At 41.3% G+C, this 27,147-nt stretch overlaps 1 protein-coding gene across 2 annotated transcripts in view; it reads left to right on the top strand.

The window, feature by feature from the left end:
- Window positions 1–9,063: 9,063 nt before the first annotated feature.
- Window positions 9,064–27,147, top strand: part of cat (catalase) — a 59,490-nt gene continuing 41,406 nt past the window's right edge. For both annotated transcript variants that reach the window (XM_084334960.1, XM_084334959.1), the window contains exons 1-3: window positions 9,064–9,201; window positions 16,172–16,343; window positions 19,728–19,838. In XM_084334960.1, coding sequence (XP_084191086.1) covers window positions 9,136–9,201; window positions 16,172–16,343; window positions 19,728–19,838 — 349 coding nt within the window. In that variant the 5' untranslated portion in view covers window positions 9,064–9,135. The remainder of the gene's footprint in view (window positions 9,202–16,171; window positions 16,344–19,727; window positions 19,839–27,147) is intronic.

Raw genomic sequence — 27,147 nt, 5'->3', positions numbered from 1 at the left:
GGGCCCCAGTTCACCTCCCAGGTATGGCAGGCTTTTTGCAAGGGGTTGGGGGCAACGGTCAGTCTCTCCTCTGGCTATCATCCCCAGACAAACGGGCAGACGGAGAGGATGAACCAGAGCGTAGAGTCAGCTCTTCGGTGTGTGGCAGCCGAGAGACCGGCATCCTGGAGCCGTTTCCTTCCCTGGGTTGAATACTCCATCAATTCAATGGTCAGTTCCGCCACCGGCCTCTCCCCTTTTGAGGTCTCCCTGGGCTACCAGCCCCCTCTTTTCCCCGCACAGGAGACGGAAGTGGCAGTTCCCTCCGTGCAGGTCCACCTCGACCGCTGCCGACGAGTTTGGGAGATCACCAGGACCGCGCTGCTCCGAACATCTGAGCGCGCCTGTCGTGGTGCCGACCGGCGCCGGGTTCCTGCGCCGACTTACCGCCCTGGGCAGAGGGTGTGGCTCTCCGCGAAGGACCTCCCGTTACGGTCCTCGGCCAAGAAGCTCAACCCCCGCTTCGTCGGGCCTTTCGAGGTCCTAAAGGTACTCAGTCCGGCGGCCCTGCGCCTGAAGCTTCCTGCATCCATGCACATCCACCCCGTGTTCCATGTCTCCCGGGTTAAGCCCGTCTCCCTCAGTCCCCTTATGCCTCCAGCTCCTGATCCGCCGCCTCCCGTGTTGGTGGGTGGTCACCCCCAGTGGCAGGTCCGCCGGTTGATGGGCGTTCGTCGGCGGGGCCGGGGGTTCCAATACCTGGTGGACTGGGAGGGTTATGGCCCTGAGGAGCGTAGCTGGGTCTCCCGGCAGCTCATCGTGGATCCCGGCTTGATCACCGACTTCCATCGAGCCCATCCTGACGAACCGGGTCGGCCTGGTCGCCGGGTGGCTCCCGTGGAGGGGGGGGTACTGTGAGGTTTCTGTCCTTGCTCTCTCACTCGTTCTGTTCCTTTAACCACCCTCGCTCTGTTTTCATTTGTTTTTCTGTTAATTATTTCAATTCCCTCATTCACACGCTTCTCCCCAGTGACGTCATCAGAGACGTCGCTGATTGGTTCTCTCAGGACCGCACGCTTTTCAATCACATTCCCCAGCTGTCACTGCTTTTCAATCAATCGATCCCTTATTATTTATACCCCGTTTCTCCACTCTAAGTTTGTTGGATCGTCTTGATTTTTCTCTGGTTGCATTTCCCCGTGTTGCTGCTGCTGCTGCTTTTGCTCCTTGTGCTATCTCCAGGAATTTCCAAGAAGCCTTCCCTTGGACACCTGTTCCCGTGGCGCGCCCTCGCTCCGCTGTTTTGTTCCAGCACCATTACGCATTACGTCTGGGTGAGTTTTTATTGACTGTCTTGATCTATTCCGTTTTTCGTGTGTAACTATTACACTGAAGACTACCACCTTTTGTCAGACAGTCACTCACCCAGCTTTTCTATTTTTGCTTGTTCCCTTATGGGATAATATTTTTGGGACCTTCCATCTCCCTCTGTGTGTTGCTCACACCGAAGATATTATTTCACTATTGGATTGTTTTGGACTTCACTAACTGTGTGTATATTACACGAAGATATTCACTGGGACTGTGTTTGGATTTTTGCTAACGGTGTGTACCTTACACGAAGATATTCACTGGGACTGTGTTTGGAGTTTTGCTCACTGTGTGTATTACACGAAGAGATTCACTTGGGCTGTTTTGGAATTGTGCTCACTGTGTTTAAATTACACAAAGAATTGTTCACCCTGTTCTCCTGCTCGTTCAAACTGCACTGTGTTGACTCGTACCCTCTCTCCCTCTCTCGGTCTCGCAACACATCTGAGATTCTGCCGAGAGAATTCTGCAGAGCGGTTCAGACGTCAACACCTGCTATCCCCAAGACTACCATCACGGGAGAAGCTGCAGAGCAGCAGAACTTTGCCCCTTGTCCTATGTACCTGTCTTGTTGACTTGCCTTTCCTGTACTCTTATATTTAGTATCAAATAAACAAGCCCTCGTATTTGGCAACTCTGAATTCCTACTCTCTTGTGTCGTGCGTTTGGGGTCGGTATCAAACCATAACAGCCCTTTATTCATTTGCTTAGATTCTTTGTACATGTGATCTCAAGAAGGTGCTGAATGAGCTACATTTTTCATGTCTGGTCATTTTTAGCATGGTGTTATAATTCACCATCAAAGATAAAAAATAAAATAAAAAAATTAATATTGATATTCTCCGTTGGTTCATTACAAATGTACTCAAGCCTAGTAACAGACACAATATTTCTGACACTGGAACATTCCCTGAGATCCATAGATGCCTAGATACCAACATGCTAATGGTCCTTGTAGAAGTGGAGCAATCTTCCATTTACTTAGGTTACGTATGTATTTTTAGGCAAGTTTTCTGAAAATATGGCTAGGGCTTAAAAGGTTAAGACCATATAGGAATAACATGTATGAATTCACTGTCTTAGACCATATAGGAATAACATGTATGAATGAGAGAGTGACAGAGAGAGAGACAGAGAATTAGTACCTTTGTGAGCCTTGGTCGATGGAAGCCTGGAGTTGCTCTATGTCGTCCAACAAGGCTTTGTCGTTTAGAACCCTGTCAGAGAGAGAGAGAGAGAGAGAGAGAGAGATTCATTCTGAGTGGTGCATGTTACAAATACTGACTGAACTGTCATGGGAACATTATGTCAATTCTTTAAATGGGAGGAATACATCTTATCAGATGGGTCTCTGGGACTAAATCTTATCAGATGGGTCTCTGTATGTTCTGTGGTCTGATGATAACATTTGGGAAGCCTAGAGAAGACTGATGCCATCTTTCTCTCTGTGAGTCTCTACTCCATCTGCTGGGCTTCAAGAGTAACTACACGCAGCCTGACCGCAACCACAGGAAGGAACACCACATCTCACATTGCTGTTGAAACTCTTAGTGGATCAACAGTTCTAGAAGTTAATGGACCAACAGTCCTAGGAGTTAGTGGACTAACAGTCCTAAGAGTTAGTGGACTAACAGTCCTATGAGTTAGTGGACTAACAGTCCTAGGAGTTAGTGGACTAACAGTCCTAAGAGTTAGTGGACTAACAGTCCTAAGAGTTAGTGGACTAACAGTCCTAGGAGTTAGTGGACTAACAGTCCTAGGAGTTAGTGGACTAACAGTCCTAAGAGTTAGTGGACTAACAGTCCTAAGAGGTCGTGGACCAACAGTCCTAGGAGTTAACGGAACGTAGACCAAATGCGTCCACATTTTTATAGGATTCTAGCACATTTTCATAACAATAGCGAATATTACCGTTTTCATTGAGGTCTTACAAATTAACGATGCTTTGTGTTGTCCTTTATATGCCGATTATCATTCAAATCTTAAATTGTACCATATGTCCCCCTTTAGACAACATATGTGCTACCAGCGCACTTTTGTTAAGATAATTAGTTTACCATTCGCGGTCGCTATACCGAGGTCGCAGTAAACAGTTTACCGCTGTTCAGATCAGGTCGAAGAATAGACACATCCCAGTGACCTGTGACCTGTGCTAACGCTCTTGGGAAATGTATTCATGTAGTTTTCAACATGTTCACCTTTTAATTTTAAAACAATGCTGCCATCTACTGACAACAGAAAGTGTTGTCTAATCGTCACCTTGAGAGCCACTTCCGTATACAGCGTCGCCCGAAAGCGTGTTGCTTTTTAACAGCGGAGCAGTGCAAGAATGTGACAATTTGACCATGTGACCGCGGCAACGCGGGAGGCGTGTTGCTTAATGACAGCGGAAGAGTGCAAGGGCGCTTCCGCATTCTTCGCCGCGCATGCGCATGAGGTCCTCGCTTAGTTCAGACGCCCCATTCAACACGGTGAATCCCAAACTCGAAACTCCGTTAAGCTCCAGAGAGAGAGGCTGAAAACCGCCAGTTCTTGCCCGACGGATGCAATAGTATCTCGACGGATGGGAGCCGAATCGGGATCTGAGTTTTCTGATGAATAGCCCCAAAACATGGAGGTCGCGATTCGCGAACGGCGCCAGCTTCGCTGACCAGAGCTCTCTCAGATTCAAAATTGCAGCCTGGAACATACATGTTTCGGAACCAATGTGTAACTAGACAGTTACAATATAACATTTATATTAATTAACCCAGTTAATGCCTTAACACTTTGGCTGCCTAAGGTTAAATTCATGATATACCATAGATTGCCAGCGCTATTTGTCTATGGAGAAAGTCCCCTTCTTTGCAGGGCTATAACCTTTTAAATTCTATTGCTACATTGCCATTATTAGGGCCCATTCAAAGTCCTATATGTATTGTTCATTGTGTAGCAACGTTAAACTTTTTCATTCACATATTCATAGTAAAGTATGGTCTAATGTATAAGTATGTTTTCATCTCTTTCTGCAGCTTTCTCCAGAACGTGATATATAGCCCCAAATGCATTATATTGATGATGAAATACAGTTTGATGGCAATCAGCGCGATATAAAAAATTCCAACTAGACGTACTTCTAGAAGTTACTACACGTCATCTGATGTTGACCGGATGGGCGAGGGGGCGTTTATAATTCCGTGGGCAGCGTTATACCAATCATCTAATGTGGGTCAAATGTTGATAATAGCAGTTAGTATCGAAGACGGTAACGTTACACGCTGAAACTCACCCCAGTCTCCGCGCGCCGTTGGGCGATCATCGTAGAGTAGAAATCTTATCATTATGGGATATATTTTTACCCGGTCCATCTCCAGCTTGTATAATGGTATATACGTCCAAATCATGTTGTTTATCGAGTTATTGCCAATCGATCACCGTGTAGCGTGACGAGCCAGAGTCCCATGACCTATAGCGAGCGCCCGGAAGTACTACGGACGTCTAGGACAACCTCTATGCAACATCCTGTTTGGCGATTGCGCCGATCGGCCACCAGATGGCGCTCCTGAACCGCCAGAGAGCTCAGTGGGTCCTGCTGGTGGATCTCAGGCCAGCGGAGGGGACATATGAATCCGATCGCAGATTTTTGAAATATTGATATAAGGACGACGTAACACGTCCTCCGGCAACTTTAGCATGGCCAGCAAAGACGTCTAAAGACGGTTCCCGGCAGTCAAAGTGAAGAGAGAGTCTGGTGGTCAATTACTACGGAAATGTTGTGACTTACTAATCTAATAACTAATTCCGCGGTCAATATAAGTCTCTGTGATACTTTCTGAATATGATTTGGGAATGGGCAGGGTTATATTAGAAGAAAGACAGTGTAAACAATATAATTAACTCTGAATATAATAATGACGAAAAATAAACAGGATACACAACACAACAAGGTGCACTACCCTACCCTGTTTATTTTTCGTCATTATTATATTCAGAGTTAATTATATTGTTTACACTGTCTTTCTTCTAATATCACTGTACATCACTTCTGAATGATTATGAAATGCGCGAGGCAGATTCACTTCTGAATGATTATGAAATGCGCGAGGCAGTCACTGTACATCACTTCTGAATGATTATGAAATGCGCGAGGCAGATTCACTTCTGAATGATTATGAAATGCGCGAGGCAGATTCACTTCTGAATGATTATGAAATGCGCGAGGCAGTCACTGTACATCACTTCTGAATGATTATGAAATGCGCGAGGCAGATTCACTTCTGAATGATTATGAAATGCGCGAGGCAGTCACTGTACATCACTTCTGAATGATTATGAAATGCGCGAGGCAGATTCACTTCTGAATGATTATGAAATGCGCGAGGCAGATTCACTTCTGAATGATTATGAAATGCGCGAGGCAGTCACTGTACATCACTTCTGAATGATTATGAAATGCGCGAGGCAGTCACTGTACATCACTTCTGAATGATTATGAAATGCGCGAGGCAGTCACTGTACATCACTTCTGAATGATTATGAAATGCGCGAGGCAGTCACTGTACATCACTTCTGAATGATTATGAAATGCGCGAGGCAGTCACTGTACATCACTTCTGAATGATTATGAAATGCGCGATGCAGATTCACTCGTCACTGTACATCACTTCTGAAGTATAAACAAACTAGCTGACTGAACTAGAAAGCGTAACGTTATTATGTTATTTCTCGTTTTTAACAACCAACTACCAGATTCAGTCGTCACTGTACATCACTTCTGAAGTATAAACAAACTATACTGCTGTGACGATTTTGAATATCTTAACATGTATTTAGAGCACCTGGGGGAGCCTCATGGTGGTCAATTACTACGGAAATGTTGTGTCTTACTAATAATAACTAATTCCGCGGTCAATATAAGTCTCTGTGATACTTTCTGAATATGATTTGGGAATGGGCAGGGTTATATTAGAAGAAAGACAGTGTAAACAATATAATTAACTCTGAATATAATAATGAGGAAAAATAAACAGGGTAGGGTAGTGCACCTTGTTGTGTTGTGTATCCTGTTTTTTTTTTTTTTTCTGAACTAAGCAAGGACCTCATGCGCATGCGCGGCGAAGAATGCGGAAGCGCCCTTGCACTCTTCCGCTGTCATTAAGCAACACGCACGCGGGAGAGCGGCAGTGCGGAAATAGGCTGTCTCTAAGACAAACTCTAACCTTAACCAGCTCCTTAACAGCGCCTAAACTTAACCGTTCTAACCTTAACCAACTCCGAAACAATGCCTAACCTTAACCTTAACCTTAACCATGCCTAACCTTAACCGGCGAAAGAATACACGTTAAAAAAAAATCACGTTAAAAAAAAAGATTTATGGGATTCGAACTCGTCAACAACGGACCGCAGGACCGCTGCGCTGCCAGGTGAGCTGAGCGCCGAATGAAAATCATGGCGGATTAGGGCGGTTACATAATTCCGCAAGCTCTGCCGCTCCGCTCTGCGGTTGCCGCGCCTGCCGCGGGGCGTGTCGCAGCCAATCAGGGAAAACGCGGAAGCAACGGCAGCACTGCTCCGCTGTTATTAAGCAATAGGCCGCCCGAAACCCATTCTAGAGATTCCCACTTTTTACTGGGAATGGGGCGTGGCCGTATTTGGTCCCAGACAATAAGAGTGGCTGCGATTGGTCACCGTGACGTTAGTGGACTAACAGTCCTAGGAGGTAGTGGACCAACAGTCCTAGGAGTTAGTGGACTAACAGTCCTAAGAGTTAGTGGACTAACAGTCCTAGGAGTTAGTGGACTAACAGTCCTAGGAGTTAGTGGACTAACAGTCCTAAGAATTAGTGGACTAACAGTCCTAAGAGTTAGTGGACAGTCTAACAAGTTAGTGGACTAACAGTCTAACAGGTTAGTGGACCAAGAGTCAATGCCGGTATCTACCTTGTCCAACACTCGGGTCGCTCCTGCTCCTGTCTGTGTCTTGCCCTTCTCTCCTCTCTTTCCATCCCCTGCTCCCTTCTTCTTTTCCTCTCCTAGCTCTATTTTCAAGATCATCAACATCAAGATCCTTAAATATACCGTATAAATGTATTCCTTAAATATACAGTATAAATGTATTATAGAAACATCAAGATCAGATCAGAATTCAAATATAATTCACACCTGTTGTTTCTATAGCCTAATATTAGGAGTAGTATCCCTCATGGGAACATTTACATTGCAGCAAGACTCATCACACAATATCCCATATTGAACAGGAATATAATAAATATAGTTTCTGCCTTCATAACGTTTTATAACATAGTTTTTGCCTTCAAATAGCACTACTTTACTAATAATTTCATCTGTTTTTTATGCTATTGTAACACTATTATATGTTATGGTGGTGATGCACTGGCCAACGTTTTGGGTGGATTGTACAGCTCAGTTTAGATTTGTGAATGAAGTCTCTGAACTCACTGAATACCAGCGAGACTATAGTGATGATATAGTCACTCCATCAGTCCATACTTATCTGGATGAAACAGTACTGTATGTCTGTATGTCGTGTATGTCATAAATGTCATGATGAATTGAAAATGGGGGACCCTGATCATGTAAACAAGATGAAAGTCTTTCTCTGGTCTGCATCGCCTTAACACTTGTTTGTATTGAGCCTTAAGTCTGTATTGTACCTATTCTGCAATCTGTTAATAAAGTTTTCAATCAATCCTCCTGGCGCTACTCCATAGACGGTGAATAGTGGAACAATTCCTAGGACACAATAGCCCCTTTCGCACATGCACTGTACTCCTGATCTTAACTGCACATTAATCGAATGCAAGCGTTCAAATTATTATGATAAACTGAGCGGTTGTCAGAACACAAGCAGATCATTGTTCACAGAATACACACAGCAAGCGAGTGAGCATATTGATTAACGTCATAGATGAATCATGTTCTGTACACAAAGATAGTTAAATGAAAACGTATGGCTTGTGTTGTGGATCAAATGTATATTTGTGTTATCTTCATTTTCTTAATTTCCTTGCTGACTAAGGACAAGACACACAAGGCATTTGTCTCATCAAGATATATTATTATGTGACGCCACCCGCCACAATTATATTGTATTAAATGTGTGGCTTCTACATTGTATTGTATGAAACTATTATTAAGTGGTCATAATTTGTTAAATAGGCTTCGTTTCAGGCCCCGTTTTGTGGTATTCAGCGGTTATAAATGACCAAGTATGGCTCTGTCAGTATTCCAATGTACAGTGTGTGTCCCCCCCCCCTACCCAACCCCCCCCCCCCCCCCACCTCCAATGTACAGCCCCCCCCCCACCCACCCACCCAACCCCACCTACCCAACCTCCTCCAATGTACAGTATAGATGTAGCAGTACTGTCTATCTGTATGTCGTGTATGTCATAAATGTCAATATGAAATGAAAATGGGGGACCCTGATGTAAACAAGACGAACGTCTTTCTCTGGTCTGCATCCCCTTAACAATTGTGTGTATTGAGCCGTACTGTATTGTACCCATTCTGCAATCTGTTAAATAACGTTTTCATTCATTCAGTAGTGCACCGCACAGTACAGGCCCCCAACGCACAGTACAGGCCCCTCCTATGTATGGCGTTGCGGCACTGCAGTTTTACCCTACTCCTAACAGTAGGTCAGTTGCCTCCCCGTAGCCAATGGAAATAGAGGAGGAGGCGGAGCCAAATGGTGCAAAGTCCAGGAAGAATTTTTCGAGTATTTGAATCAACAAACATTTGTCTCTCTCCTCATCTACGGACGTCTGACGCTGCCTGTCGAGATCATGGCTGACAATAGAGACAAATCAACCGATCAGATGAAGCTATGGAAAGAGAACCGATGTTCTCAGGTCTGTATTTTCTGCGTTTGATCAAGTATCGTTGTGTTGTTGTGCTGCTGTGCAACTCTGTCTGTTCCAGGGAAATGGGTGAGAGGTCGTTTGAGGATAAGGTTTGACATCTCAAAGAAAAACGGTACTAACACGTCATTAAAGGCCGTTTTTGTAAACATCATGTCTTAACGTTATGCGTTAGCAGGTGATTTAGAATGACTGATTTGCCAGCTGCACGTCCTGATAGTAGTGCTTCTAGCGATGTAAGGTCGCTAACGTTAGCTAGCTAGCTGGCACAGATGGGTGATTGATTGATTGTTTGATTGAAAACTGTATTAACAGATTGCAGAATGGGTACAGTACAGCTCAATACATACAATTGTTATGGGATGCAGACCAGAGAAAGACTTTCGTCTTGTTTACATCAGGGTCCCCCATTTTCAATTCATCATAACATATGACAATGCATACAGATAGACAGTAGATGGGTAACATTAGTTGTGTTTTAGTGACATGGCTGGTATCTGGGTTCCTACAGTACATGTCTGCTACTGTTAGATAAGCAGGTAGAGTTTGTCCACACTATGATGAATTGAAAATGGGGGGACCCTGATGTAAACAAGACGAAAGTATTTCTCTGGTCTGCAATCCCATTCTGCATCTGTTAATAACATTTTCAATCAATCAATCAGTCAATGGTTGTTTTTTTGGTGCAAGATTGAAGCTGAGCAAACAAACAATAAACGACTGGAGGAGAGGAGACAGCCCAAATGCCATTAAAGGAACACGGCAACATTATGGAAATGTGCTTACCATCTTCTCCAGAGTCAGACAAGAAGATAGATGGATACCAATTTCCTATCTGTGATTGATTGATTGATTGATTGAAAACTTTATTAACAGATTGCAGAATGGGTACAATACAGTACGGCTAAATGCACACAATTGTTAAGGGGATGCAGACCAGAAAAAGACTTTCGTCTTGTTTACATCAGGGTCCCCCATTTTCAATTCATAACGCGTTCAGTGGAAAGCTATCCGGCTGAAGCGAGCCCAATTTAGCACAAATTCACGAGATATTAAATTGTTATATCTTCTTGTCTGAGTGACTCAGGAGAAGACGTGTTCTGTGCTGTAAGTGTTTTTTTTTTTATATATATATAAATCTTTTTCCTCCTTTTTTCCGTTTTTTCTCCCCTCCCAATGTTAGTCGTTATGCCAATTCCCACTCCCCTTCCTGGTCGTTGCGCACTCTACCCCCTACCGTCGGTCTGGGAGGGCGGAGACTATCACATGCTTCCTCCGACACATGTGTACCCAACCCACCGCTTCTTTTCACCTGGCAGCGTGGACTCTGACTGGGAGAGTGTAACGTGTGGAAGGTCACACTACCCCTCTTAGATCCTTCCCTCGCTGTGCAGGCACCCCGACCGAACTGTAGGAGTCGCTGTCCACAACGACCCAGACCCACCCACCGGCTTCCCTCCCGCTTATTCTAGCCAGTATGACGGCCGGCCAAGCCGGAAGCAACGCTGACAGCTGGATTCGATACCAGTGTCTCTTGCGTTGGTGACGAGCGCCTTGTCCGCTGCACCACCCAGCCGCCATTGTAAGTGGTATTTCTTTACATTCCGACAGCCATCATTGATGTAGAGTGCTTGGTCAGTAACACGGGTCTCCCAGTCTATTTATCCAATCAGGGGTGAACCCTAGATAAAAAAAAAACTTGTTTCAAGAAGTCTTATCATGCCAAATTTAAATTTACTTTCAAGCACATTTGTTTTTATTTCTTATTGTTGTCGGACCATTTTTGCAGTATGGCGTTTTCTCTCCTGATTGGATAAAGTGGTAAGGGATACCATGCAATGTTTTCTTTTACTGCAGAGTGGAGGGACTGGGAGACCCATGTTACTGACCAAACACTCTATATCATTATCAGTGATGGCTGTTGGAATGTAGAGCTACTATTTTAACATGTAGACCACTTATTTTAACAAATACATACCACCTACAGCACCTTTTTAAGTTCAGAAAATTAAGTTAAGAAACATTGGCTCAGTAAATGGATATTTAAATTAATTGGGGTAAGTAAAGGCAATAAGTATGTTTGACATTGGCTATTTGTAACGTTTGAGCATACTTTTAGGCATGAACTGCTGTTATTTGGCCTAACCCTAATTTGAAATCTATTCTAATGTTGCCTTTATTACTATCATACTCGTGGCATAGCTGTAACATTATCAGCGCTGGGGAAAAGGTTCACTATAGGTCGTTGTCCTGCATCGGCCCGATTCTAGTTGAACTTTAACCATGACAGCTCATGGTTATCGAATGGTTCTAATCAAGAGAAGCCAGACCATAACAAGACCATCATGATCAATATGCCTATGTTTGTTTAAAGACCATAACTAGTGCAGACAAAAATTCTGCAACGTCTGCTGCAGCCTGATAAGATGTAACCTAACTTGGTCCCATCCCCAAGTTAAACATTCAGTACAATACAAATTCTGTTTTTCAATCTTGTTGCATTTTTCTACAGAAGGTACGTTGATGTAAAATTACCATAAATGTTAGAACTGTTGTTGTTGTGAACATGATGACTAAAACCCTTTGATCTCTATCCCCCTGGATAAAAGCAAGCCATTTCAAATATCCAATCTACTTCCTTTGAAATATTGCATAATCTACTCTGTTTACTCTGGTTGGTCCATCAGTCAGTATGTCAGTTATCAGTAGTTGTAAAGGATATCAGCTAGCTAGTCCACAAACAAGTCATTAAACTAGTTGGCTACAATTTAGTTAATTTTAGTGGTTCAAAAACATCCACAGCAATTGTGGCAATTTATTTATCACCTGCTAGCACAGGTTAGCCTATGTTAATCTCCCATGGCAACCGATCACACTGGTCCAAATAATTTGTTAACATGTGAAAGCTTGATGTATTATGAATGATACTAACTTGACATCTCCTTTCAATGAACAGAATATCACTCTTGATAGTATATTAAAAAGTGTAGCGACTAGGGATATACCAATACTGGTATCAAATATCATGCCGATACTAGGCTAAATCAGAGCACGCGTATCAGAGAATTACCCTAAGTACCAAGAGACACGAGTAACCTGTCAGAAATCAAAGCTATTTTTCTTTTCTACATTTTTGACAAATGGAAAGATGTTAGATCTGTCTTAACGCAGAACTGAATTCTGTCTCTTAAAGCTGAAGACACCTCGTGCACAGTGGTGCTTCTCTGTCTCTTAAAGCTGAAGACACCTCGTGCACAGTGGTGCTTCTCTCTGTCTCTTAAAGCTGAAGACACCTCGTCCACAGTGGTGCTTCTCTCTGTCTCTTAAAGCTGAAGACACCTCGTGCACAGTGGTGCTTCTCTCTGTCTCTTAAAGCTGAAGACACCTCGTGCACAGTGGTGCTTCTCTGTCTCTTAAAGCTGAAGACACCTCGTGCACAGTGGTGCTTCTCTGTCTCTTAAAGCTGAAGACACCTCGTGCACAGTGGTGCTTCTCTGTCTCTTAAAGCTGAAGACACCTCGTCCACAGTGGTGCTTCTCTGTCTCTTAAAGCTGAAGACACCTCGTCCACAGTGGTGCTTCTCTCTGTCTCTTAAAGCTGAAGACACCTCGTGCACAGTGGTGCTTCTCTCTGTCTCTTAAAGCTGAAGACACCTCGTCCACAGTGGTGCTTCTCTGTCTCTTAAAGCTGAAGACACCTCGTGCACAGTGGTGCTTCTCTGTCTCTTAAAGCTGAAGACACCTCGTCCACAGTGGTGCTTCTCTCTGTCTCTTAAAGCTGAAGACACCTCGTCCACAGTGGTGCTTCTCTCTGTCTCTTAAAGCTGAAGACACCTCGTCCACAGTGGTGCTTCTCTGTCTCTTAAAGCTGAAGACACCTCGTCCACAGTGGTGCTTCTCTCTGTCTCTTAAAGCTGAAGACACCTCGTCCACAGTGGTGCTTCTCTCTGTCTCTTAAAGCTGAAGACACCTCGTCCACAGTGGTGCTTCTCTCTGTCTCTTAAAGCTGAAGACACCTCGTGCACAGTGGTGCTTCTCTGTCTCTTAAAGCTGAAGACACCTCGTGCACAGTGGTGCTTCTCTGTCTCTTAAAGCTGAAGACACCTCGTCCACAGTGGTGCTTCTCTCTGTCTCTTAAAGCTGAAGACACCTCGTGCACAGTGGTGCTTCTCTGTCTCTTAAAGCTGAAGACACCTCGTGCACAGTGGTGCTTCTCTCTGTCTCTTGAAGCTGAAGACACCTCGTGCACAGTGGTGCTTCTCTGTCTCTTAAAGCTGAAGACACCTCGTGCACAGTGGTGCTTCTCTCTGTCTCTTAAAGCTGAAGACACCTCGTCCACAGTGGTGCTTCTCTGTCTCTTGAAGCTGAAGACACCTCGTCCACAGTGGTGCTTCTCTCTGTCTCTTAAAGCTGAAGACACCTCGTGCACAGTGGTGCTTCTCTGTCTCTTAAAGCTGAAGACACCTCGTGCACAGTGGTGCTTCTCTGTCTTAAAGCTGAAGACACCTCGTCCACAGTGGTGCTTCTCTCCTGGGCGCTTGCTGCTGCAGGGTAAACCAAAGACAATATTCCAACGAGCACACCAGGATACTTAGATTGACACTATTTTATTAATGGATTACATAAATGTATGAAAGCATTGAATGTGATGAAGCAAGACATGCAAAAAAACATGCCGTTCTGTTCCTTTTGGTTTCATGTAATCCATTAATAAAAGAGTGTAACTCTAAGCGTGTGGTGTGGGTTGGAATATTTTTATTATATCTCTATCATTGTGTTTCCAGGTGCCCCGAACAAATGGTCTGCTATGAGAACGTACTAGTAATAGTGCTTGGATACTTAAGGCTTAGAATCGGTATTGTCAGTGAAAAAGTGGTATTGTGCAATCATCAAGGTTTAGGCCTACCTAGGTCATTGCAGATGGTAGGTGTAGGCCTAGGTCATTGCAGATGGTAGGTGTAGGCCTAGGTCATTGTAGATGGTAGATTTAGGCCTAGGTCATTGCAGATGGTAGGCCTAGGTCATTGCAGATGGTTGGTTTAGGCCTAGATTATTGCAGATGGTAGATTTAGGCCTAGACCATTGCAGATGGTAGGCCTAGGTCATTGCAGATGGTTGGTTTAGGCCTAGATTATTGCAGATGGTAGATTTAGGCCTAGGTCATTGCAGATGGTAGGCCTAGGTCATTGCAGATGGTTGGTTTAGGCCTAGATTATTGCAGATGGTAGGTTTAGGCCTAGGTTATTGCAGATGGTAGGCCTAGGTTTGCCTAGCACTAGCAATCATAATGCTATTTATTCCACAACCAAAGTAGATGTTCTAGTCCAGTGGTTCTCAACTGGTCTAGCCTCGGGACCCAACATTTTCCTTAGTCATTAAGTCGCGACCCAAAATTTTGAACCACTATGATTTATGTAAAAAAAAAATATTTGCAGTAATACGCAATCTTTCAAAACATGAAATAAACACAAAAAGTGCAACAAAAGTGCAACTATTGCTAAAAACCCAATGAAATAAAAGAATAATAAATAATGCTTCTTAGCAGATTTCTTAGCTTAACATAACAGACCTAAATTTGGGGGAACTAATGGGATAACTGAGTTTGCAACAAAAGTGCAACTAGGGCTAAAACCCAATGAAATAAAATAATAATAAATAATATGCTTCTTAGCAGATTTCTTAGCTTAACATAACAGACCTAAGGTTGGGGGAACTAATGGGATAACTGGGGTTGCAACAAAAGTGCAACTAGGGCTAAAAACCCAATGAAATTAAATAATAATAATAAATAATTATGCTTCTTAGCAGACTTCTTAGCTTAACATAACAGACCTAAGTTTGGGGGAACTAATGGGATAACTGGGATTGCAATAAAAGTGCAACTAGGGCTAAAAACCCAATGAAATAAAATAATAATAAATAATATGCTTCTTAGCAGATTTCTTAGCTTAACATAACAGACCTACGTTTGGGGGAACTAATGGGATAACTGGGGTTGCAACAAAAGTGCAACTAAGGGCTAAAAACACAATGAAATAAAATAATAATAATAATAATAAATAATATATCCTTCTTAGCAGAATTCTTAGCTTAACATGCAGGGGACTAATGGGATAACTGGGGATGATGTTTGCTCCTGACAAGAGTCTCAAAGTCTGGGGTGATTGTAGACAAAGCAACTCTGAGGTCATGCTCAATGTCCAATCTGTTCCTCCGCTTTGTCTTCAGCTGGACCAGAGCTGAGAAGCCACTTTCACAAAGATAGGTAGTGAAAAAAAAAATTACTTTTTTTTTTTTTCTTTTTACACACATCCGCGACCCACTCAAAATGGCCCCGCGACCCACTTTTGGGTCGCGACCCACCAGTTGAGAAACACTGTTAAATCTAGTCAACAGTGAGAGTGGGCTTAAAGGTGCACCATGTCGTTTTGTGTGAGAAATGTGAAATTCTATGTTACAGCCTATTTAAATATGCGATCAACTCGGTCTTCACAGGAAAATTGCAATTCAGATTACTTTATTCACCATATTGTATATATAAATGGAACGTGATTCGACATTACAGTGCATGATTTCTTTTTCACAATAAGAATAACATAATAATAAATAAGTGCAAAAATTGGAACACTGTGTGAAACTAGAAAGCTACCTGAAAAGTCACTGTCTCACCGTTGTTTACAATAGAAGGGGCTGTCATTTTGTTAAACATTTACTATTCAAAGAAGTCTCTTCTAGTCTTACATGTTGTTCCCTGCGCCTCAAAAGTATTTGATTTCGATTTATAATAATGGCATATTATAGAATAAATGTAGACCTACATGTATAGTAGTGAGTAAATATGTTCTGAAAACGAGTCGCAAGCTCAGCACATGTAAACAAACTTCTCTCCCCAAACTGAAAAGTGTATGTTTCAACTCGATAGATAAGTCTGGTTTGTAATTCTGTGTCCTTAATGTCAACAGACGCCAGATACGTTGACCACGGGTGCCGGGGTGCCCATCGGAGACAAGTTGAATTCGCAGACGGCCGGCCCCAGGGGGCCCCTGCTGGTGCAGGATGTGGTCTTCACAGACGAGATGGCCCACTTTGATCGGGAGCGCATCCCAGAGAGAGTTGTGCACGCCAAAGGAGCAGGTAGGGCACACATTTTAAATGCATTATTCCTTTCCCTGGATGGCTAGTACCCCACACCCAAGAGTAATGGTACAAACTGGGCAGTGCATAAGGCAGGCAGTGCTCCCAGCTCCAAAAAGCACAGCTAATTAATTAGTTAAAGCTCATTAATTGTTTAGCTCGACAGCTTTTTTTTGGCTTGGTAATCTGAAGACTTCAAACCCTGGCCGACTCAGTACCTACATCATTACCATTAGCAAGTAGTACTCATGGTCAACTGAAACGAGGAGGAATACCCCATACTCAATCTAGCTCCATGTAGATTAATTAATCACCAACATTGTGACAGTGAACTGTCTTCATCAGGGTCACTGAACTGCAGTTCACTGTCGAAACGTTAGCGATTAAAGAGTCTATATGGAGCAAAGGGAACCGCTCCCGCCTACCTCCGATCAATGGTCTCTAACTACACACCCTCAAGACCCCTACGCTCTGCATCTTCTGTCCGCCTCAGACATACTCCTATCCGAGCTCCGGGAGGGTCATCAAAGAGAAGTCGCCTATTCTCAGTCCTTGCCCCACAATGGTGGAAGGAACTTCACACCACAGTTAGGACAGCCGGAACCCGTCCAATCTTTCGTCGACTAAAGGCACACTTTTTCAACCATTATCTGAAATTATTATTATTATTATTATTATTATTATTATTATTATTATTATTATTATTATTATTATTATTATTATTATTATTATTATTATTATTATTATTATTTTTAAACCTAACTAACCTTACTGTCATGCACTTGTCCTAATATACTAACCTACACTGTAGCGCTCAACACTTTGTTACTCAGCTGATAGAGTTGTGCCCTTCCTGATGACTTGTCGTACAGAACTTGTAAGTCGCTTTGGATAAAAGCGTTCAGTTAAATGACTCAAATGTAAATGTAAATGACATGTGTTGGTATCCCCCCATTTTAAGCTTGCTGCCAATACTAGCACTGCATAAGGACTGCAGTGTTTGTTTACCTACTCTTTCATTGAATTAATAATAAACATTAAAAACAAGTTTAAAATACAGAGGTATATTGTAGAAAATAATCAAATTTGATACAGCAATATTTTGCTTGCCGATATCATTATTGATAGTGATGCCAAGCATCGCTATATATAAATAAAAATGTTGCTATAAAAATATTGGAATGAGGTGAACAGACTGAAAACGTTATCTTATTGGAGGAAACGGAAGATGTACTGTATATATATATGTGTTGCACATGTATCTTTATTAATTCAAAAAAAAATGTAATCCTCTTTCTCAGATTTTTCTCTGTTTTCTCCCCGTTCCGATTTAGTCGTTGTGCCAATTCCCCCTCTCCCTTACCTGGTTGTTCTGCGCATGTTCTCCTACTGGTCGGTCATCCACACGCTTCCTCCGACACGCGCGGCGACAGCCAGTGACTCTTGTTTCACCTGGCAGCGAGAACTCTCATTGGTGAAGTGTAACGCGTGGGAGGTCACGCTGCCTTCATCAAGTCCTGCCTCCGCTGAGCAAGAGCCCAGACCTGACCTGTGTGACGCTGTCCACAATGCCAGATTCCCACCCATGACTTGCCCTCCCCCTAACCCAGCCAAACGGGTTAGTATGACGATCAGCCCAAGCCTCAAGCAATGCTGACTCCGGGAGTCGAGACCGCAGCCTCTTGCATTGGTGACGAGCGCAATCTCCGCTACGCCACCTGACCGCCATGTATTGCACATGTTAACAAAGTTTTCCGTAATTTGCAGTTGAAAATATATCGCAAATTATATATATATATATAGCAAATTACAATATCGTGACTAGTATTGTGATAATATCGTACCACGGGGCCTCTGGTGATTCACATGTTGCTACTTCTGACTAGTTCATGAGCCAACACTAATCTCCCCTAAAGGCTAAAAGATGATGGCCAGCGTGGTCATATGATATTTGTTGGCCCATTCTTTCCCACGAGGTCTACATTTCTTCCAGGCTACTGTTGGGAAATAAGCAACTAATCTGCGCTGTAAATAAAAAGTATGTCATTGGGGCACTTGCAACACAGTAAGATATGTGATAGAAATCTATAATGATGGAACTATTGATTGATTATATAAGAGCTGTTGGACATGTAGGTTCAATGCTTGCATATTTGGAGAAGGAAAAACAGGAGTACCCTTTACTCCTGACTGTTAAATCAATAGAGCTTAACCTGCTTCTTGGTCTAGTTGTTTAGCTCACTATTTTTCTCCAACCTCAGAAACCAGAGCAACTGGCTCATGTTTAAAATGGGATATATTATGGAAACTGGGTTTTGCCTAGTCTTTGTATAGATTTGGCAGTCTGAACTGTGTTTAGGAAATTACATACTGTATGTCCTTGCCGTTTGTGATGTCACACTGGGGACACAAGCAATCAATTAGCTTTAATTAACCAATTAGCTGCTGTGCCTTTTGGAGCCCAGAACAATGCTTGCCTAATGTACTGCCCAGTTTCTACAAGTTTCTTACTATTATGGGGTAAGCAGGTAGGAAGTAAATAATTAATAAAATATTTGGTGTAGGCTATACCCACCAAAAACAGTTCAAAGGAAGAAAGAGGTACTGGGAAATAAACAATTAGAATAACTAAGATTTAGACTAGTTTCTTTGTGAAAAACCGAATAAACATGTTCCACAGATTCAGATGTCCACCACTAAAATACATCTTTAAAGGACAGTACCAGTGTTTTTCGTTTAATTCCCTTGATACACAAATTAAGTCATAAATTATTTGTCATAATCTTTTACCATTACTGAAAATGTGGTAGTTCTTTCTTTGTGGATTCACCACCGCCATAGGCCTCCTACATATCTGAAAATGTGTCTTAAACTCTGCATAAACCTGTGAAAGTCACTACACCTCACTAGAATGTCATGCCAACATCTGAGATGCATTTATTTTCAACGAGTTGAAAAGAGGTTGTCTAAAAGAAGAGGAATCCTTCCTCAGATGCTGTATTAAATCACAACAGCAAAACCTTTCAAAAAACAAGTGATGCATAAGAAGTTAGCGTGGCATTTTAGTAAGTTGTAGTGACTTTCATGTGTTTTTGTCGTGTTTAAAATTGTTTCAATGTATGTACATTTTCAAGCCTATGGCAGTGGTGAATCTGCAAAAACATAACTACCAACGTTTAGCACAATGGTGAAAGATAAACTGATACATTTTATAATTTGTGATTACATTTTTGTTTCAAGGTAAGAATGACTTGGGAACCACATGTCAGAAACGCTGGTAATGTCCTTCAAGACTAGATTCAAGATGAAATTACTCTTTCCAGTGTATAATGTTATCATTCTGTAATTTTTTTTAATTCGTACTTTCTTTCATTCACTCCACAGGGGCATTTGGCTACTTGGAGGTCACACATGACATCACTCGCTACTGCAAGGCCAAGGTATTTGAGCATGTTGGCAAAACGACACCCCTCGCTATCCGCTTCTCCACCGTAGGTAAGACAAACTGCACTTCCATGAAAGCAAATGACGTAAGAAGTTACGGAACTAGATAAGAGAGTGATATTAGTTTACCTGTGAATGTTTGCATTGATGGTAGGAATCCTGGACTGTGTACATATTGACACTCTTTCTTACACAGGCTTACACTTTTGCCTGCTAATGCTTTTGTAACATGCACCTATGAATATCATATCACAATATTTTTCTTAGTTTTGACAGTATAACGGTATTTAACTGTATTTTGTTTGTCCTACTTTATGTTGTAATACAATTCATAGTATTCCCATGATGTTTGTCTTCATACAATATTGCACAGAGCCACAGCTCATTGGCCACAGTTGTCATTTAACGATAATCACCTGCTATTTGATTACAATCACCTGTTTGCGACCAAGATGTCTGCGATCAAATACTATGAATTATCATGTTGCAGTTGAATTCAAAATGGTCTCTTCCCATTTACTTTTTGAAATATTGCTGCAAGGAACAATTTATTTGATAAATAAAAAAATATATAATTTATTTTTACGATATGTATCGTGGACAACAATATAGTAAAAACCAATACATTTGCATTTATTGGTAACACTTTATAATAACACTCAGTTATAAGACCTTTATAAGGTATTTGTAGATAATGAACTAATCATGAACAAATCATTTATATACATTCGTAAATTATTATTAAATCATTTATAACTATATTTGTATAACATTTACAAATTAGTTCTACATTATTTATAACTCATTATCAACATTGTTTGTACTTGATTTGTTCATTATTAAATAATGTTTAATGTGTAGTAACACATTTGTAGATGCTTTGAAAAATGGATATGAAAAAACGACTATACTGTATCTCCATTTATTTGTTCATGTTCAACAAATGATTTGTTAAGACATTCATAAAACATCTATAAATCATTTGCAGATGCTATTGTGTGCCCTAATCTGAAGTGAAGCCTATTCATCATTAACAAATGTCTAATACAGTTAATTATTTGTTGACCTTTTCATCACCGGTTACAAATGTTGTAGACGGCTTTCGGATACACCCTTCTTTGTGACATCAAACAGTGACAGAATTAGGACTAGATAAATGCAATTTTATTAACATATAAAATACATGTGCATGACATATAGTATAACATGGGGGGGGAATAGGACCCAGGAGTACCCTGGCCAGGGATTGAAGAGTATCTAGAGAGGAAGTCTCACGCGAGTGAGACTTGACTTCACATGTGTTGCCGTCTGTTTGAATGGAAGCACCGTGCTGCCCCACGCTTTTAATAAGGTATGAGCAGGTTAAACACCTTTTTTGTTGGTAAATCTATTCCATCATTTCCGACCTACAAACAACTCTTATATGTTGTGTAGACGTACTTTATGTGGTGGGCGCTAACGTTAGATTTGTTCCTAATGTGTGCTCAGTGCTCAGTATATTGCGGTATGTGATGATGACATGACACACAAGAGTAATAATTATTTGTATTTTCAGGCTGTATCGGCGCCTATACAGCCTGAAAATACAAATAATTATTACAATTTTTTCTTTTTTTTTTTTTTCTTATTATTGCAAAACAAAAATTATTAAAAGTCAGTACTCAACACACAATGCATAATGAAACTTTCAGTAAAGGTGGTTAAAATATATGCAAGTACAGAAACAAGATAAAACAAAAATAGTCTATAATAACATTTTAACCGTATACAGTGTATATCCAGCGAAATTACAATTATATAAATGTTAGTATATAATATACCCCTAATACCTATTTTCTAAAACCCTACACACATATGCTCCAGCTCGAACCCCCCCCTCCCGGACCCCCTCTTGGATAGTACCTCCATTATCCCTCACTCCTAACCAGACACTACCATTATAAGCTAGCTTTTATTCTCTCCACCACTTCTAACCACATTGACATTTTGGATTCATTGAGACCCAGAATTCTTGCTGTAGATATTTCTTGATATATCACATTGAGATATGTAAGAAACCACACTTTTCGGCACATTTTTTCCGGTTGAAACCAACGTGATGCGATCAGTTTTTTAGCTACTGTGATACCCGATAAAACCAATCTCTTTAGTTGTGGATTCACTGCAAACTCAAAAACATCATTCAATAGTAATACCGAGGGGTGTACAGGTATATTCCAAGATACGAGTATTGATAATTGTTGGGACACATCTTTCCAGAATGCCTTAACTGGTGGGCAGTCCCAATACATGTGCATAAATGTTCCTTTGTCCCCATTTGTACATTGGGAGCATTTGGAGTCTTGTTTAAGCCCCATTTTGCACAGCCTTATAGGAGTCAAGTATGTCCTGTGAATATAGTTCAGATTGATTTGTTGATGATCCGGGTTCCTTGATGTAAGTCGGACATTTGCCCAGGCTCCTTGCCAATCAAAGTCATTTTCCAGGTCTGGTATATCCCTCCTCCAGACAGTGTCTAGTTGAAGGGTTTCATACGAGGACGTTAGTAATTGATAATAAAAACCTGATACAAAACCTCCCAATGTTTCTCTTTCATAGAAAAATTTGTGGTATCTGTGGTGTTCAATTGGTATGAGTAATGGAACACCGTGAGACCTCAGACAAAGTCGTAACTGTATGTAAAAAAGCCACGTGGACTCGGTGAGGTTAAACTTTGTGCATATTTCGACATAACTACAGAGGCCCTGGTTATTAAAAATATCCCCTAATGAGTGTATGCCTTGCTCTTCCCATATAGGGAATCTTATAGGGCGTTTTCCCATTAAGAGTGCATTGTTATTGAATATGGGAGTGTGATTATGCCATTCTTGAGGGTTAGGATATTTCTTTTGTGTTTCCCGCCATGTTCTGATTGCATGGGTAATTATTGGGCCAAATTCTCGCTCACAATGCTTGATTGAAAGTTTAGTGTGTGCTATGTCTTTCAGTCTCTGTGGGGCTACTATGTTTTCTTCTAATTCTCTCCAAGATACCAAAGCCTGGGGGTCAAACCATATCTTCAGTGGTCTTAATGTGAAGGCCTTAAAATATTGTAAAAAATCTGGAACTGCCATGCCACCGTCTGCTTTATTTCTCTGTGCGGTGGATCTGTTTATGCGAGGTGGTTTGTTATTCCAAATAAATTTGTATGTGGAGGTTTGTAATCTTTTCCAGTAGCCCTCTGGAGGAGGTAACGGAAGCATTGAGCTGAAGAAATTGATTCTTGGTAATACATCCATCTTAACTATTGATACCCTTGCCTGTACTGAGTTTTTAAGTTTTGCCCACCTGTCCAGGTCGTCTTTGATTTTGTTCTGTATTTTTGTGTAATTGTGCTTCACCGTTTGTCTTATGGTGGGAAATATTTCCACACCCAAGCATCTAAAATGTTTGACCATGGGTATCGCACCTGGGAGGGTTGTGTCCTTTTTTGCACTGATGTTAAGAGGAAGAAAAGCCGACTTAGGCCAATTTATTTTAAATCCCGATAAATCACCAAAGTTCTCTATCAACTTGAGTATATGCGGCAATGTGTTGTTGGGGTTTTGCATGAACAATATTACGTCGTCCGCATATAAACTAATTTTATGTTGTGTGCCCTTGATTACTATTGGTTCTATGTGTTGGGATTGTCTTATAAATTGTGCTAAAGGTTCTAATGATAGATCGAATAGTCCGGGACTAAGAGGGCAACCCTGTCTGGCTGAGCGTGATACCGGAAAGATATCGGAGATGAATGTGCCTGTTGTAATCCTGGCCGATGGGTCCTTGTATAGTACTTTAATCATATCAATGAATCCTTTTCCTAACCCCATCCTTTCTAATACTGCCCATAGAAACGACCATTCCAACCTGTCAAATGCTTTCATTGCATCCAGGGATAGCATCGCCTTAGGTGTGGTGTCCTCTTTGTCTGCGTCTAGTACGTGCAGTATTCGCCTTATGTTATCATTGATCAGGCGACCTTTTATGAAGCCTGTTTGGTCCGGATGAACTAAAGACGTCATATGCTTTTGCAATCTGATGGCTAATATCTTAGAGTACAGTTTGACATCGGTTCCGAGGAGGCTTAAAGGTCGGTAACTACCGCACTCAGTGGGGTCTTTGTCTTTTTTGTGAAGAACTGAAATGAGTGCGATATTTTGGTGTTTATGGAAGCTTCCCTCTTTGACTGAGTATAAGATCATATTTAGTAATAAGGGTCCAAATATGTCCCAGCAAGAAATGTACATTTCTGATGGGATACCGTCAATTCCCGGAGCCTTGCCGTTTTTCATTCCGGATATGGCCTTCTTGAGTTCTTCTAATGTGATCGGTGCTTCTAACTGTTTAGCGTCGTCCTCCGAAAGTTTAGGGAGAGTAATTTGATTAAGATATGTGTCTAATTTGTCTTGATCAAAGGTCGTCTCTGAATTATACAAATCGGAGTAGAATTCTTTGAATGTATCGTTCATTATTTTGGGTTCTGTTACTAGAGCTTGTTGTTTCCTAATGGCAGTTATATCTGCAAATTTTGCATTAATTCTTAGTCGCATGGCTAATAGGTGACTAGGTTTAGATCCTTGGAAGTACTGCTGTTGTCTTGTGCTGCGTATTTGCAATTCCGATTTGTCTGTATATTGCTTTGATCTCTGTCTTTAGAATGTTAACTTGGTTTTCTAGTCTAGTAGAGTTGTTGTATTTTAAAGAATTAAAAAGCGTTGAGTAAAGCGTTTCCATTTCAGACAGTTTTGTGTATTGATTTTTGCGCAATATGGAGGAAAATCTATCCGTGAAATCCTTGATCATACTCTTTACCGACATCCATAATATTCTGGGATCTTGCACCGAGTTTGCATTATCCCGTAGGAATACTGTGAGAGCTTCTTTAATTTGTGTAATGAATTCCTTGTTGTTAAGCAGCATAGAATTAAAACGCCATCTTGGGGCCCGGGAAGATAGTGTACCAAATGTTGCTTTCAGGATTAAGTAGCAGTGATCTGATAGCGCATTGGGTGTCATTTCCACTTCATATTTATCAAATATTCTCGGGGATGCAAAGACGTAATCAATTCTGGATAGTGTGTTGTGTCTCGCCGAACGACAGGAGTACTTGCGGGTCATGGGATTAAGTGAACGCCATAAATCAATTACCCCTGTTGATTTTGACCAATCTTTTAATGCTTTAGATGAATTTTTTTGTTCGCTGGAAAAGGTAAGGTAAGTTTTGTCCATCCTTGGGTTCCAAATGGCATTAAAATCCGCACCTATTATATATGAGTACTCGGGATGGTTTAACATTTCTCCGGTTAGTGAAGTGAAGAAACCCACTTCGTACAAAAATTGGGGCATATACCGCTGCCAACGCAATTTTCCTGTTATTGTGTATAATCCTAGCTATAGTTATGCGCCCCTCAGCATCCGACCATACCCCTTTCAATTCGATATTTAATTTGCATCTGACGACTATGGCTACCCCTCTAGTTCTCGTAACAAAAGAAGAGTGACTAATATTATGGTATATGTTATCCGCTAACGTATTTATGTCTTCCTCTAAAATGTGCGTTTCGCTTAATAGAGCCACGTCCACATGTTCTTTTTTCATCAGTGTGAGCACGCTTTTGCGTTTGTGTTGTTTGTTTATCCCACCGGTGTTCCATATCATTATATTCAAACTAGCCATAATCTATGCATGTTTTTGTGTAGTTTTTGGTAATGCTTCTGGAGTGCGAAGCTACAATAGATGTACATCCAATTAATGAGGTCCCGTTGAGAGCTGAGCTTAAAAACATATATATATACAAATAAAAATCCCCTATTTTCCCCTCACCCAGAAAGTCGTACAGGCCTGTGTCCCAAAAACACATCCTCCGCGATTGACTTTCTCCCATAGTCCACCGGATTGCCCAAACTGAGCATTGTAATCTTAATCTTCCTATGCTAATTGCCATAGGATCTAACATTTCCATTCTATTGCAATAGAATGTCGCTTTTGGTCTTGCACCTTCCCTTACTGTAATGAAGTATTGTGATAAATGACAAAAAATAAAAAATAAAAAAAGAGAACAAACTTTCATCGACATATTCATTTGAACCCTCTACTAACGTGTGGGAAAAAAGGAAAAAAGGAAAAGATTGTAGAGCAATATTGACACCTTAATATGAAGAACAGTGGAAAAGAACAATGTAAGTTAAAATATATATAAAAAATAGAGTAATGAGAAGAAAAAATTAAATTAAATAAAAATTAAAGGAAAGATATAGATAAGGAATGAGAGATAGAATAATTATCAACGTGGAGAAGCCACTAGAACCGAATTAACAGATTAGATAAGATAGAAAAGCAGAGCCTTTTAGAGCTTCAATGTGCCAGTCACCATCAATGGAGTGATTACTTAAATTGTTAGAATAACCTTGTAGTGTTCATACGTTTAGGTGTGGTTAATTTTTAAAGTATTATTAAGGACTGATTGAACTTCATTCAATTGATTATCTGCTATGTGTATACACACCGGATGTTTATTGTTAGAGTTGTAGGCCTTCGTTGTCATGGTGCCTTATATTCTAGAAGGTTGTAGAGTATACTAGTGCAATAGACTATTTTTATGTTCCAGAATGATCTAAGAGACCCAGGGCATTTGAGCGATAAACCCAGAATATTCCAGATAGATCTTTTTGCAATGATATGTATTTTTCTCCCCAGAGACCAGAGTCTGAAATTATAATGTATTACGAATCGTATTATACACAGTACATATTGTTATAGACGGCTTGCATATCGTCTGCTACCTTGATGAACACAATAAAGTCATTCTAACACTGGTATACATTGAGAAAGAGGCTTATCTGTTTCCGGCATTGTCGTCCTGCCTTGGGTTATTTGCTCCATTTCGGTTCAGAAAATCCTCAGCTTCTTTAGGTGTGTATACACCAGACCTGTGGCCGTCACTGCCCACGAATGATAACAGCGCCGGATATGATAACCTTGGCTTGTGACCAGATTTGAACAGCTTTTGCATCACCTCCTTGTATGGTAGACGTCGAATGATGGCTTCTTTGCTCAAATCTTCGTAGATAAATATTGATTTATCACCATAATTCAGATTCCCACGTTGGATGCGAGCAAATTTGATGATGTCATCCCTTGTTGTAGTCTTCCGCAGAGTAACAATGATGACTCTTGGCCCGATGTGTCTTTGCCCCCGAGAACCGATTCTGTAAACATGGTCCACTTCTGGCACTGTGTTTGGATCGTTGTTACCCAAAATCGTTGAAAGCACTGTTGGAAAGTTGGCATCTTCGCAGTTTACTGCTTCATCAAGCCCTACAATGCGGATGTTAT

This window comes from Notolepis coatsorum, assembly GCF_963971535.1.
Source record: "Notolepis coatsorum genome assembly, chromosome: 18".
Taxonomy (NCBI): Eukaryota; Metazoa; Chordata; class Actinopteri; order Aulopiformes; family Paralepididae; genus Notolepis; species Notolepis coatsorum.
The sequence above is the reverse complement of the archived record's forward strand: the minus strand, read 5'-3'. Positions and strand labels throughout refer to the sequence as shown.